We start from the raw sequence: 16362 nt of genomic DNA, 5'->3' as shown, positions 1-16362 counted from the left end.
ATCGCGTATTAACTTATTGTAGTAAGATTTATTTAAAAAAATTAGTTTTTTTCTTATTTTGAAAATATTTTGAAGTTTGAAAAAAATATTTTTATTGCTATAATATCATCTATGCGATAACATAACGATATCCTAAACGTATTGCGTAGGATGAAAATCCTCTTACAGAAATAAATACAACAATTTGGCAACAAAAAATACTTTACAAAATCAAAAAAATATTAATTTAAATATATTTATTGTTTATTGCCGATTTTACTTTTAAATATTAACATTGCGATATCAAAAAAATATTGCTTGGATGATTTTCTTCCAAATTATAAAAATTTAATATTGCTTTGATATCTTCTATGGACGATATCTTCTAAATGTTTGTAGGGTATGTATTACTGTAAGTATTTCATGTTACAATTTTACAAACAGTTTTGGGAAATTTTAAAAATAGTTTTAATTAATATGACAATAAAATTACAAAAAACAAGTTAGAGTGCTATATTCGGCTGAGCCGAATCTTAAATACCCTCCACCAGCTACTTTTATATTAATACTTTTCTAATTGATCAAATATTTGTAGAAATAAGTTTTCTCATGTCTTAAATAGAAAAAATCCCAAATTTAAACAGCTTAAATCTATTACAATTCCAAGATTTATTAAACATTACAAACGCCATTTACTTTATATTTTAATAGCGCTTAGCGATATTTAGTAATTGGCATGTATGCGTGTGTGTGAAAGATTTAAGGATTTTTAAAATACATATATATAATTTTGTTCTAAATTGATATTGCAACTAGTTAAATACGGTTAAAGCGCTTTTAAAGGCAGGACCTAGTATTGGAGATATGACCAATTATAGACCGATCGTAAAAAATTCTTTAAGCTAAATTTCTGTACATAAGAGCTATATTTCAGTCAAATTTTGTATCTATATCGTAATTTTGTAATAAGTTAGGAGTGTTTATGTGATTTTCTGAAGGGAAACTTGTATGGGACCGATCGCACCCATGTTATGAACCGATCGTGAAAAAATCTTGAAATAGAATTTTTGTGTACAAAACTAGTATTTGTGCCAAATTTTGTATCAATAGCTTTATTTGGTAATGAGTAATGTGCGTTTAAGAGATTTTCGTAAAAGGACCTTGTATGGGAGCTATGAGCAATTATGTATACAAAGACAAAATTTCAAAATTCTGTATCTATATCATTATTTGGTAATGAATATTGTGCATTTAAGTGATTTTCTGGAGGGGACCTAGTATGAGAGCCATGACCAAATTTATGTATATAAGATCAATATTTTTGCTAAATGTATGGATACCAATATTTGGTAATGAGTTATGTGCGTTTAAGTGATTTTCGGGAGGGAAACTTGTGTGAGAGCTAAGACCAAGGATGGACCGATCGTGAAAAAATTTTGAAATAACATTTATGTGTACAAAAATAGTATTTATGCCAAATATTTAATGGGTACCACTATTAGGCAATGAGCTATGTGCCTTTAAGTGTTTTTCTGAAAGGGACCTTGTATGGGAGCTATGATCAATTATGGACCGATAGGAAAACAATTTCACAGTAATATTTTTGTGCATATAAGCAATACTTGTACCAAATTTTATATGGATAACTTCATTAACTAATGAGTTATGTGGTTTTAAGTGATTTTCGGGAGAGGACCTTGTATGTGAGCTATGGCCAATTATGGACCGATCGGAAAAAATTTTCACAGTAGTATTTTTGTGCATATAAGCAATACTTGTACCAAATTTTATATTGATATCTTAATTTAGTAATGAGTTATGTGCGTTTAAGTGATTTTCGGGAGGGGACCTTGTATGGGAGCCATGACCAGTTATGGACCGATCGGAAAAAAATTTCTTAATAATATTTCTGTACATATAAGCAATACTTGTACCAAATTTTATATGGATATCTTACTTTAGTAATGAGTTATTCGCGTTTAAGTGATTTTCGGGAGGGGACCTTGTATGGGAGCTATGACCAATTATGGACCGATCGGAAAAAAACTTTCGCAGTAATATTTCTTTGTATATGAGCAATACTTGTGACAAATTTTATATGGATATCTTCATTTACTAATGAGTTATGTGGTTTTAAGTGATTTTCGGGAGGGGACCTTGTATGGGAGCTATGTCCAATTATGGACCAATCCAGAAAATATTTTCTTTGAATGAATTCTGTTGACACAAAATTTTAGTATGTAAAATTTTGTGAAGATATCGACATTGTGACGGAAGTTATTAACAAGAAACCCATTTTCTGGGAATATGTACTTTTGTATGGGAGGTATATGAAATTGTGGACCGATTCTGGAAATTTTCAGCAGGAATCAAGCTCTCATATAGAAACTTATGTATGGTGATTTTCGTGAATTTATCTTGCATAGTTTTCGAGAAAATTACATCAGAATGTGTAAAAAATGGTTATTTTTTTCGAAGTTGTTTTAAATTTTGATTCATAACTCTTCCCGATGTGAACCGATTTTGCTCATTTTCAATACCAAACTGCTTAGGACAACAATGAATATTTTCGGTGAATTTGGTTTACTTCCTTTGCTTCGTTTTAATGTGAGCGTGTTTTAGGCAGACAGACAGACAGACAGACGGACAGACGGACAGGCGGACATAGCTAAATCGACTCAGAATTTGATAAGGACCCAGAATATATATACTTTGTTGGGTCTCAGATGAATATTTCTTGGTGTTACACACGGAATGACAAAGTTATATATACCCTCTATCACCACTGATGGTGGTGGAGGGTATAAAAACTAAAACTGAAAAGTTGGCCAGAAAATTTTTTCAATCGATTAAAAAACTAATTGAATCAATTAAAAATTTAATCAAATTTGTAAACTTAGGTTTTGAACAACGAGATAATTAAGACAAGTAAAAAATTGCTTAAATTAAAATTAAAGGAAGAGAAAAACATGTTAATTGAAAATAAACTACTGATAATTTTTTCTGTGTAGAGCATGTGGAGAGCACAATGAAACTCTTGAGCATTTTCTTTGCCACTGTCAGGAAATAACATTCCAGACTAACACTGATTGGAAAGTTCTTAGGAATTACGTGCGGGAAACTGAGTTTCTGAACATTAAAAAATAATACATTCAGTTACCAAAAAAATATTTTTTTTCATAAAAAGGAGCGAACAACAGGCCCGATAGTAGCCTAGGTGTATTTCTTCTGATTTGATGTACACAGAAAAAATTATCAGTAGTTTATTTTCAATTAACATGTTTTTCTCTTTCTTTAATATTAATTTAAGCAATTTTTTATTTGTCTTAATTATCTTGTTGTTTAAAACCTAAGTTTACAAATTTGATTAAATTTTTAATTGATTCAATTAGTTTTTTAATTGATTGAAAAAATTTTTCTGGCCAACTTTTCTATTTTAGTTTTTTTTTTAATATTTTATTTTGATTTCTTATGCTAACAATGTTTATAATTCTTAAATAGTCAATACGATTTTAGGCATATAATATTCAAATTTCCTGACAATTTATAAAACACTTTATATATTCAAATTTGATAATAAAGTGATATTTTTTGTAAATGCTCAACGCATTGTTAAAGGTCAAGCATTCCTTTAACATTGTGAGTAATCAATTAATAATTTGATTGTTTTAATCATCAACTTAATTGGTTTTTAATACATTTTCTACCAAACAAACTAATTCATTTGATTAATAAATTAATAAAAATTAGATTTTATTTTTATTAAATATTTAATTTATACAATTAATGAATTAATCAATTTTAAATTTTGTCTCAATTATTGATATTAATTGTTCTGATTAATTCGTTATTTGAAAAAAAAAGTATTTTTTTAATTTTTTACAAATTTGATAATTTATATATCATTTTGGTGATAGGTGCAAAACTTGCTTGATACAATTATTTTTATAATTGAAACATGTTTTTAGTTTTTTCTGTGTAGTATACATCCTCTTATCAACCTAAAAAAACTTAAAATCAGTTTTATCGAAATATTGGGACAACTATACGTATGAGTAATACGTTAACAGTCAATATAAAGTATACGCTGTAATTTAAAGAAAAGTATAATGTTTAGTTCAATTTTCTATATCATTTTAAGGGTCTCATTTTATAAAACGTTTGAAATAATTTTTATGGAAATATTTAAAATTTAAAAAAATGTCCAGTATTCTTCATACAACTATTTCATTTCATGGTAGATTGTAAAAATTATATGAAATTATTCTGACATTTTGAATTTTTAGATAAATTCTCAGCAATATTTTGCAAGTGCATTCAATATATGCAATTCAAATAATGTGGATCCTCTTTATTGCAAAAGACAGACAAGCAACAAGACAAATAGTTTATTGAAGAAGAATAGGATATGGTAGAAGCATATCCTTGAAGAGTTTAAGATATTTCACATTAAAGTTAGTCCAAATATTTATTTTTTGTATTAAAAACATAAAAACAGTTTAAGAAATTTAGAAACAATTGTACATTACGAACAAACCCTTTGTTATATAATGCTTAAACCTTAAATTGTACTTAATACAATTCGTTCCACTTCAAAAAATAAAATTTTATTTAAAATCTTTCTCCTTTTTTAGAGATTATATACATACATACTATGCTTCTTTTATGTACAGATGTGTGTATGTGTATTCCGAAGTCATATTTGACAGCTGTGTCTTCATCATCAAAAATACTTATGTTTTGGTTCTGTTAGTTCAACAATATAGTTGGTACAAATGCGTTTTTTTTATTCATCTTATTGTGACACACTCCATCAGCAGCATTGACACAAATGTTACAGATATATTTATACCCTACACCACTTTAGTGGGGAGGGTATATTGGATTTGTGCTGATGTTTGTAACGCACAATAATATTGGTCCTATACCCACCTTAAAGTATACCAATCGGCTTAGAATCATTTTCTGAGTCGATTTAGCTATGTCCGTCCGTCTGTCCGTCCGTCCGTCCGTCCGTCTGTCCGTCCATGTAAACCTTGTAATCAAACTACAGGTCGCAATTTTGAAGATAATTCAATGAAATTTGGCACATGATCTTCTATTGTCCCAGGGACGAAGCCTATTGAAAATGGTTAATATCGGTCCATTATTTCACCTAGCCCCCATACAACTGAACCCCCGAATAGGGCTTGTAAACCTTGTAATCAAACTACAGGTCGCAATTTTGAAGATAATTCAATGAAATTTGGCACACGATCTTCTATTGTCCCAGGGACGAAGTCTATTGAAAATGGTTAACATCGGTTCATTATTTCACCTAGCCCCCATACAACTGAACCCCCGAATAGGGCTTATAAACCTTGTAATCAAACTACAGGTCGTAATTTTGAATATAATTCAATGAAATTTGACAGATGATCTTCTATGGTACCGGAGACGAAGCCTATTGAAAATGGTTAACATCGGTCCATTTTCTCACATAGCCCCCATACAACTGAACCCCCGAATAGGGCTTGTAAACCTTTTAATCAAACTATAGGTCGCAATTTTAAAGATAATTCAATGAAATTTGGCAGATGATCTTCTATGGTACGGGAGACGAAGCCTATTGAAAATGGTTAATATCGGTCCATTATTTCACCTAGCCCCCATACAACTGAACCCGACGAATAGGGATTTTAAGTTTATAATTATGTTTAATATACTCGTATCTCGACAAAAAGCTGCAAAACCAAGTTCTATACTAGCCTTGATGACTCTCGTGAATTTTATAATTATAGGGTCTCATTTGACCATAGCTCCTATACAAATCCCCCTTCAAAATTTGACTTAAATGTCCACAATTTTATTCAGCAATAAATGGCTTAAGTATAATTCAAGGCAAGGAGAAATTCAACTTAAATGCTCTATTATGAAAACTAAATCACATTTTATTTTTGTAACAGGTGTAGGGTATTATATGGTCGGCCTCGCCCGACTATAATTTCTTACTTGTTTTATTTGAATTGATTTTTTTCAGGAATTTAAATTTGAATTTATTGTTAAATTTTAATATTTAAAACTTGGCACTTATAGCGATATTATAACTCCGTGTCATTTCCACATATGAAAAACAAGTAAGAAACTATAGTCGGGCGTGTCCGTCCTTATGATAAGAATATTAAATGTAATTAATTTTCAATAATAAAGCATTTATGTTGAATCTTATATAGGTTACAAATAGTGTCTGTAGGAGAAAGAAAGGAATGATTTCAATAATCTTCAAAAACCTTCGAGTTGTGTGACAAATTTTAGTGAAAATTTCTAGCTGTAGCGTACACACAAGGTTTACACAGACACAAAGACGGACATAGCTTAATCGAATCAGAAAGTGATCTGAACCGACTGGTATACTTAAGGACAAACATTTTTTAGTGTTGCAAACATCAGCACATTGCACATAGGGGCACAGACATATTAAAAAGGGCGATAAATCAACCAATGGCTATTTCTCTCTAGATTTTGAATTTGTAAAAATATCATAACCCACCGAACAAAATTATACAAAAAAGATATAAAATATAAAAAATACCAAAAATATTTTTTTTAATTTTTCCTAAATAATGTAATGATTATAAAAATTAGTAAATACTAGTTATATAATAACGCTATTACAATTGTTAAAAAATTAAAATACACTTAAAGAAAATTTTTGGTCAATTTTAAAAGAAGTTAACAGGGTACAAAATTCTTTGAATATTTGATGGTCAAAAGTACTTACTCAACTCGTAATCAAAATTTTTTATCAATATAATAACAAATGCAACATTGATTTTATGATAAAGTTGTTTCGAATCATTACTTCAAAATTAAAGGAAAAGTTTTAGTTACAAAGTTTTATAATTCATTCATTGATATTCTAATTCGAAATCTCCATCCTTAAGTGTACCGATCTATTATTATTATTCAGGTCGTTTATATAAAGTTGAGCCATCACCGCCGTTATTAGTTAGAATCTTGTTTAGAATGTTTTCTAAGTAATATTGAGATAATAAGGGGGTTAAGCAAGATGTTAAATTACTAACTTCATGCCTAACAGAAGTTAGCTACTTCAAGCATTTATTAGTTCCCAGCAATGAACATACATACTGTGGACGTAGAATACATATGTACTTTTTTATACTATATATACATATATACTAATGAGATATATAAACAAATTTAGTAGTTTTCCGATATCTAACTATTCCGACTGAAATTTTAATCGAATGTTTGCTGGGTAATACTTATATATTTTTAAATTCTTTATCTATTTTAGAGCTTAGACATCATAATGTATTTCAAAAACCATATAAAACAATGATTGTAACCGAAATTTTACTTAAACAAGTTAATTTCTACTACATAAGGTACAAAAAAAGTGGCATCTCTAAAAAAATATTTTAAAATTCTGTATTAAATAATTTATACGTTTTTAGCAATTTTCGAAAAAATTATTGACTTTTTGCATTTAAACCTTATTGAAATCAGTTATTAAATAAATCAAGTTGAAATAATCTATGTGTACATGAATATCTTCAAACTCGAAAAAAATCAAAAACCGCAAAAATCCGCAAAATGTTAAAAAAGATTATAATTCTAGACATCCCCTACTTTAAAGGATATATAATGGTTATGGGCATTTTTGGACATTTGTGTTACTTTTTTACCTTCAAACTTTTGAAAATTTAAAAAAAAATAATTATAATTTTCCTTTCAAGTAAGTTGTGCATTTTGACTCCTGTAACCATTACTATGTCTTAAAAATTCGTAGATCAATTCTCAACAATACGTAATATTAAACCTCGTAAAGAAAAGGTAGTCTTTTTACAATAGAAGGTCATATTATTAACATGAAGTATAGGTCTTTAAACAGGAATTATTACTACATTTCAAATAATTGTTTTTTTCATCAACTTTGAGCTCAGCTCGAGCTCAGATCAAAGCTACTATGAAAAATGTTGCGAACAAATCTTATGCAAAAAAGTGTCCTCTTTCAAATGATATATCATTTGTTTTATAAAAATCAGTTTTCATTTTTGATTTATCGCCACAAGTCTCCATATCGCTGCCCCATCGTGCATTGTGCCGATTTTAGAATAGATAGTAGTATATAAGATATAAAAGGCCCAAATCGGTAGGTCCGGTTGTATGGGCGCTAGAGCAAAAATTGGTCCGATCCTTATAAAATTTATTGTCGTGGTTTATGTTTAAATAAAACTTATTTGTGCCAAATTTCATCGTGCTACTAATATTTATAAGTGAACTTTGGACATTCAACTCATTTTCTGAAGGGGACTTTGTATGGGGGCTAGGATCAAGTGAGGCCCGATCATGACGATTGGCAGTGTTATTTATGATTATATCAGACTTAGTTGTGCCAATTTTTGGGAAGATACTAGTATATTTGTCGCAGTTATAAATTAAAAAGCCCAAATCAGAAAGTCCGGTTATATGGGGACTAAGCCAAAACTTGGGCCGATCCTTATAAAATTTAGTGTCGAGATTTGTGTTTACACAAAATTTATTTCATCGTGATACTAGTGTTTAGGAGTGAATTGTGGACATTCAAGGAATTTTCAGGAGGGGACTTTGTATGGGGGCTAGGGTCAAATGAGACCCGATCATTACAAAAATCGGCAGTGTAATTTAGACTAATATAAAACTAATTTTTTTTTGTGGAAATACTAGAACATTTAACATAATTATGAGCTCAAATGGCCTATTCGGGCTGTCCGGTTGTATGAGGGTTAGGTGAAATAATGGACCGATTTCAACCATTTTCAATAGCGTTCGTCCTTGTGATAAATGAGACGTACCTCTCATTCATCAAATTATCTTAAAGGTTCCGGCCTGTAGCGTGCGCACAAAGTTTACATGGACACACAGACGTACAGAGGGACGGACGGAGAGACGCACATAGCTGAGTCAACTCAGAAAGTGATTCTGAGCCAATTGGTATACATTAAGGTGTAGGATCAATATTTTCAGGTGTTACAAACATCAACAAAAATCCACTATAGTGGTGTAGGGTATAAAAGGTTTATGATCCCTGTAAAAGAATCTTAACATTTCAAGGACATACGATTTCAAATGAAGAAATAAATCAATAGATTTGAATGCCAGTCTTGTAGTAAATAAGCTTTATGTATAGTTTTAATTTTTATACCCTACACCACTATAGTGGGGAGGGTATTATGCGTTTGTACCAATCGGCTCAGAATCACTTCCTGAGTCGATTAAGCTATGTCCGTCTGTCTGTGTGTCCATGTAAACATTGTGCGCACTCTACAGGTCGCATTTGAAGAAATTTGGAAATTCGGAATTTGGTCCAAGGACGAACGCTATTGAAAATAGTTAAAATCGGTCCATTATTTCACCTAACCCCCATACAACCGGACCCCCCGAATAGAGCTTTTGACCTCATAATTATGTTAACTGATCTAGTATCTCTACAAAAACTTGCAAAATTTAGTTTTATATATGTCTTAATTACATAGTGATTTTCGTAATTATTTGACCATAGCCCCCATACAAAGACCTCGTCAGACAATGACTTGAACTACAATTCACTTATAGACACTAGTATCACGATTAAATTTGGCACAAATAAGTTTTATATAAATATAAATCCTGACAATAAGTTTTATAAGGTTCGACCCAAGTTTTGTCCTAGTCCCCATATAACCGGACTTTCCGCTTTGGGCCATGACTTTGTCAAATATACTACTATCTGTCTGATTTAAATATCCACAGTTTACTTCTAAGCACTAGTATCACGATGAAATTTGGCACAGATAAGCTTTATATAAAGATAAATACCGACAATAAATGTTATAAGGATCGGATCAATTTCTGCCCTAGCCCCCATACATCCGGACCATCCGATTTGGGCCTTTTATCTTTTAACTACGTCTAATATACTACTATTTATCCAAAAGTTGGCACAATGTGCTAATGTCTGTAACACTCAAAAATATTTGTCCAGTCGGTTCAGAATCACTTTCTGCTTCGATTAAGCTATGTTCGTCTTTCTGACCATGTAAACCTTGTGTGCCCGCAACAGATCGCAATTTTTAATATAATTTGTTAAAATGGATCTAATACTATTCTCTGGATCCAATGACGAAGGCTGTTGAAAATGATTGAAATCGGTCTTTTATTTCTCCTAGTCAGCATACAATCGTACATGAACAGACGTTATTTAGAACCTATATAAGATTCAACATAAATGCTTCATTATTGAAATGAATCACATTTAATATTCGCAATTGGTGTAGGGTTTCATATGGTCGGCCACGCCCGACTATAATTTCTTACTTATTATATGTTATTTATACTAATTGGCTGCCAGGTATATGTCTATGTCGTCAACGTGAAAAAATACTAATAACAAAAATCCAGCATTTTTTTTGTATTGAATATTTTTTAAAAGGCAAAATCTTCATATTGTAGAGGATGGTAACACAAGCACATGATAACAAAAGAAAACCAAATTATTTATAAAGAAAGTAAAAGATTCTGTATTGCAGATGATTAACTGTATTATTTTACCATAAGTGGTTTTTTGGATTAACTGACTGAATGAAATGAAATCAAATTATTTTTTCGAAAAGTAACATACAATTTAAGTTTTATAGATATTTTGAAAAATAATGTTTTTATTTGTTATTTCACATTAATTTCACTGATTATTGTGTAAACTTTAATACTACAATCTAGATCACTTCATAGTACAAAATCACTTGAAACCAAATATATCATACATCCTCTTAAAGAAATCAATACATAACTAAATTCTAAATGTATATAGTTGTTTCTGTAGTAGTTCTTATAGCCAAAACTATATAATTGGTTTTCCATATTACGGAAATTAAATTCAAAAGAAAACTTTTGCAAACAACAACAACACAAATAACTAATATAAATCTCTTAGGTTTTTATCATCTTGGTCAAAACTTTTGCACTTGCTGTAAGTGCAAATTTTAGTTTCTTTGACAGTAGTGCCGCATTAGTCAGAATTGTTTGGTATTGAAAATGAAATTATAAGGAAAATGAGTAAATTTTTTGGAAAACTATAGCTATCATATAACCAGACTTTTTTATAAGAAGTCGGCCATGACCACCTATACTTTCCTACTTCTTTATATTTATTTTATTGCGAATTTTTTTTCTCATGAATAATAAAACGACTAAACTATTATTTAAGGTATTTTCAGACTACAATACTGAGTATTAACACATTTCAAAATTAAAATATTATAGAATTTGGTCGGTATGTATACAGACAAAATATTTTAACTTTTGTGAAAAAATTGTATATCTTAAAAATTTTAAAAATAAAATCCTTTAATAGACTAAATGGATAAAATAGTACAAGCATGTGGTTTAGCGGTAGCTATTGCAATGTTAACTGAATATAAAAAAAATAAATGCAAAATAATAAAGAGATATAGAAAAATATGGGTTCGGCAATGGCTACTTCGGCGATACTCTGGGAGAGATCTTTCCCATACTGCAATTAAGGAGTTGCAATTAGAAGACCCCAATAGTTTTTTAAATTTTTGTAGACTAACAAAAACTAATTTTGAAGTGTTGTTAGGCCTTGTTGGTCCTCTAATTAGTAAGCAAAATACAAAAATGAGAGAATCTATATCTGCAACTACAAGGTAAGATTTCAAATATAATAAATGCATATGCTTAATAATTAAATATTTGCACTCTTAGGCTTCTAATAACTCTCCGCTATTTGGCAACAGGAAACACATATACAGATTTATCATATGGATTTCGAGTTTCAATTCCTTCTATTTCTCAACTTGTACCAGATACTTTGAATGCTATAATTAAGGTTTTAGCAAAAGACTATCTTAAAGTAAGATTTTAATAAAATAATCCACCACCTTTAACCTTGTGAAAATTTTAAATTGCTCATTAGTTAAAAATGGTGAAATATATGTATAGTTTCTACAAATACTTTAGTAATTGCTTATTTATAATTAAGGGGTGTACTACACAGGCCGAATGGAAACGTGTAGCTGATTCATTTTATCGCAAGTGGAATTTTCCCATGTGCCTAGGTGCTATTGGTAATATGAAAAATTGATTTCTATATAGTATATAAAAGTAACTTTTTACTAATTTTCAGATGGCAAACATATTGCTTTTAGAGCAAAATCTAAGGATGGTTCTTACTATTATAATTATAAGGGATATAACAGCATTATTTTATTAGCAATAGTAGATGCAAATTATAGGTTTATAATGGTAGACGTAGGTAGAGCAAACGACGCTGCAGCTTTTAATGCTTCCGCTATCGGTAATGCCATTAAAAATAATTTTCTGAACTTTCCTGAAAACGAAGAACTTCCAGGTACAAATACTAAGGTAACTACACACATTACATATACATACTTTTATACCGTTAAAATATGTACACAGAGGGAAAAAGAAATATACACGCTTGGTACCAAATTGGCACCAAAGAGTTTGTTTGTAATTTTTCAATAACAACCGTTGTCAAAGTATATACATACGTACGACAATCCAACTATTGGCAACAATCCGTTGCCAATAGTGAGCTTACCACGTTTGTTAACATTTAGACAACGTATGTGTAAAAAATTTAGATTTCGACAACGAATTGTTGCAATGTTGACAACGTTGCGACATAGTGTTGTCGTACGTATGTATATACTTTGACAACGGTTGTTGTTGAAAAATTACAAACTCTTTGGTGCCAATTTGGTACCAAGCGTGTATATTTCTTTTTCCCTCTGTGTATGTACATATAATATTACAGGTACCTTATGTTTTTGTTTCCGACGATGCCTTTAGATTGTCTTCAAGAATCTTAAAGCCGTACAGCCAAAGACAAAAAAAGGAAAATAAAATATTTAATTATCGTTTGTCACGAGCACGTCGAGTGGCCGAAAATGCATTCGGCATACTGGCAAACCGATTTCAAATTTTCTTTAAAGAAATTAATCTCCCTGTTGAGAAAGTTGAAATTGTGACATTGGCTTGTTGTGCCCTTCACAATTTCATACTTAGAGATTTCGAAGAACAGCCTCCTACAACTATCATCGATCTTTGCAGTTTAGATAAGGCACCTGGTAATAATTATGCTGAAGAAGCTTCAGAAATTAGAGACACATTTTCGAATTTCTTCAATAATGTAGATATTCTTCCATGGCAGGAACAATCCATCAATAAATTTAACTTTTAATTTTTGTAACACAAATTTATATAATAAGATTTATTTTCATAATTTAATGTTTAACATTTAATTGTCTTTGTTTCTTTTTGTATTCAAATAACAGAATCATGACCTTTGTAGTGACTTCATCTTTAAGATCTTTGTCTGTTATTTCTTCCATATTTGCTTTAAAAAAATTTACTAGGCTCTCATCATATTTTGGTTGGTTACAAGATTCCTTAAGGACGGATATAATATTGCTTGCATCTTTCAGTAAGCTATCGCAAGTAGTATCAGAATCATTTCCTTTTTTACGTTTAATTGTTAAGGGCTCTTCTCTGTAGTCAGATATGTCTTCGATGAAATTCTATTTAAATAATTATATGTATATAAAAACAAATGGAGAAATTCGTATGTATTTATCCGTTATTACCATATTTTGGGATAACTGATCTTCATTTTCAGACATAGAATTTAAAACGACATCCTAAACATATACATATAATCAAAATGTTCACTATGTATGAATATATTTCAATATACATATACCTTTGGTAAACTTGATATTCCTTTTCTGACAGTCACGAAATCTCTAAGGAAATGGAGCTGGTCAAACCAATAAGCGGTGGGCACATAAAACCTCTCTCCCGTATTGTGAACGTAGATAACTAAGCTTTGTCTAAAAATAATAAACATATGTATACAATTATAAGTTTGCAATATTATAATGATGGAATTTACCTTTATTTCATTTGGAGTCATATTTGGAACAAATTCGTTCATCTTTTTTGAAATGTCCTCAAGGGCACTTGCTCTGGCGTGTTTGTTGTGGTACAGAGGATCCTTTGTATTATAAAGTACCTTCTTTTCTTCCCAAAGGCTTATTAATTTTAATACAACATCTTTGGTCCATTCGATCTAAAACCTTAAAAAATTCAGCAATTGAACATAAATATATTGAATTTTCATTTCTTACCTTTATAAATTCCATGATGTTCTCTGTATTTTTAATTTTAATTTTTTCTGTTTATTTTTTTTAAAAGGAAAAATTTTCAATCGTTTGGTTTTTAAATGCAACTTTGATACATATGAAAAATCAGAAATTTTTGAAATTTTTCAAAAACTTAAAAATACGGTCGGTATGTCAAAAGAATCAGAGGTATTTTTTGTCACAATCAATCAATTTGTATTTAGACTACAAAATTGTATTACAATACATGATTTTTTGACAAGTATTAATACTCAGTATTGTAGTCTGAAAATACCTTTACTGTGATTCTACTAAATATTTTATAGAAAAATGTTTTAGTACAGCAGTAAATCATCTTATGCTCTTAGCAATTCTTATTTTACGACATTAGAAAAAATTATCACGCGTAATCTTAAAATCCATCTATAAAAAAATCAAATAATAAAGTTATACATTTGTTGCTGTCTGCTAATCTTTACAGCCATACTTCGGCGTAACTACATAACTCATCAATTGGTATGCTAAATTTTCGGTCGCAGTAATTTAACGGAACAATCTTTTTATTAATTTTGTCATTCCGTGTGTAACACATCGAAATATTGTTCACAGACCCATAAAGTATATATATTCTGGGACCTCGTAAGATTTTAAGACGATCTAGATATGTCCGTAAGTCTGTCTGTTGTTGGCACGATAGCGTCCACAGAAAACGAGATAGGAATTTTGCCAAACTATTCCTTATTGGTCAGAAATGTTTGGTATTGAAAATGGGCAAAATCCGTCAACGATTTCACATAGCCCCCATACAAATGTACCCTCCGCGGAATATTGTGCAAAAAGCTTTAAACATTCACAAATTCGTTGTTTATGAAGCAAATGCCACAAAATTTCGCATAAGTAAGGTTTTTTACTTCCGAAATTAAATTCTGACTTATGGCGGACATAGGACCATAATTGACCCTACCCCCCATATAATATCCCTATTAGAAAATTACTATAATGCTGATTACTGGCTTAAAAATACGAATATAGCGATGAAATTCGAAACACATAAGTTTCAATATTTCTCCATCAAATTTTATGTGAATCGGTCCATAATTGACCCTACCACCCATATAAGGTCCCCTTCAGAAATGACTTTAACGCTCATTATTGGCATAAAAATACGAGTATAAAAATACGAGTTTATGTGGATCGGTCTATAATTGACCCTACCCTCCATATAAGGTTATCTTCATAAAATTACTTTAACGCTCATTACTGGCTTAAAAATACGAGTATAGCGATGAAATTTCACAGAAGTAAGTTTTAGACTCGCAAAAATCTCTCTACCAAATTTTATGTGGATCAGTCCACAATTGATTGAATTGAAAATTATTTTAAGGCTCATTACTGGCCTAAAAACCGAGTAAAGCGATGAAATTCGATATAAACATGACGTATATGAACCAATATCGTTCTACAAAATTTTACGAGGATCGATCTATAATTGACCATACCACCAATGGTTTACATCGATCCATTATTTCACCTAGCCCCTATACAACTGAACCCCTCGAATAGGGCTTTTAAACTTTAAACGGCTTAAGTATGTATATCTAAGGCAAGGTACAATTCAACTTAAATGCTTTATTATGGCGACTAAATCACATTATATTTTTGTCAAAGGTGTAGAGTATTATATGGTCGGCCTCGCCCGACTATAATTTCTTACTTGTTCTATTTATATTAATGTATAATATATCAACATAAGTGTTGATAGGGGGTATATTCAAAAGGTTAAGAGTAATCATACTTTTTTATAACCTAGCTAAGCACTTTCAGAAAATATAAAAATCTTTCAAATCGGATGTGAAATAAAGAAATGACAACAATTTGTTAAATTTACATGTCAAAGGTGCCCTAATTTGAGCACCTCCATGGAGCTGCTGTGGTGAACTACTCCTTAGCTACACCCATGTAAAGTTTTGTCCTTATCATACCAGCAGTTTCGACATACGAGAATAATTTCAAAAAAGTTGATTATGTTTTTAAAGAGTCACAAAGTCCATGTACATTACGAAAATTTTGAAAGTTCTATAACGTACATGAATATTGTGACACAGAAACGTATTGGAAAATTTGTCTAGAATTTCGGAAAGGGACACTCTTATCCCGAAAGGAATTGCTCCTAAATTTGGTGTATATTACGTTTTGG

At 30.4% G+C, this 16362-nt stretch overlaps 1 protein-coding gene across 1 annotated transcript; it reads left to right on the top strand.

Moving 5' to 3' along the window:
• Positions 1-11637: 11637 nt before the first annotated feature.
• On the top strand, positions 11638-13225 carry LOC119608579 (putative nuclease HARBI1). The gene is made up of 5 exons (XM_037963044.1): positions 11638-11666; positions 11725-11872; positions 12002-12086; positions 12146-12384; positions 12800-13225. The coding sequence occupies exons 1-5, from the start codon at positions 11638-11640 to the stop codon at positions 13223-13225; spliced, it is 927 nt and encodes a 308-aa protein (XP_037818972.1).
• The last annotated feature ends 3137 nt before the right edge of the window (positions 13226-16362 follow it).

The sequence above is a fragment of the Lucilia sericata genome, unplaced genomic scaffold (assembly GCF_015586225.1).
Source record: "Lucilia sericata isolate MDLA Ls3-8-SP2 unplaced genomic scaffold, ASM1558622v1 Contig000852F_arrow, whole genome shotgun sequence".
NCBI classification, from domain to species: Eukaryota; Metazoa; Arthropoda; class Insecta; order Diptera; family Calliphoridae; genus Lucilia; species Lucilia sericata.
This window is presented reverse-complemented; position numbering and strand designations above follow the sequence as displayed.

Coding starts and splice junctions, on each gene's coding strand:
- LOC119608579 (XM_037963044.1), top strand. CDS start 11,638: ATGAGAGAATCTATATCTGCAACTACAAG. Junction 11,667..11,724: donor TCTATATCTGCAACTACAAG/GTAAGATTTCAA, acceptor TTGCACTCTTAG/GCTTCTAATAACTCTCCGCT. Junction 12,385..12,799: donor TTCCAGGTACAAATACTAAG/GTAACTACACAC, acceptor ATAATATTACAG/GTACCTTATGTTTTTGTTTC.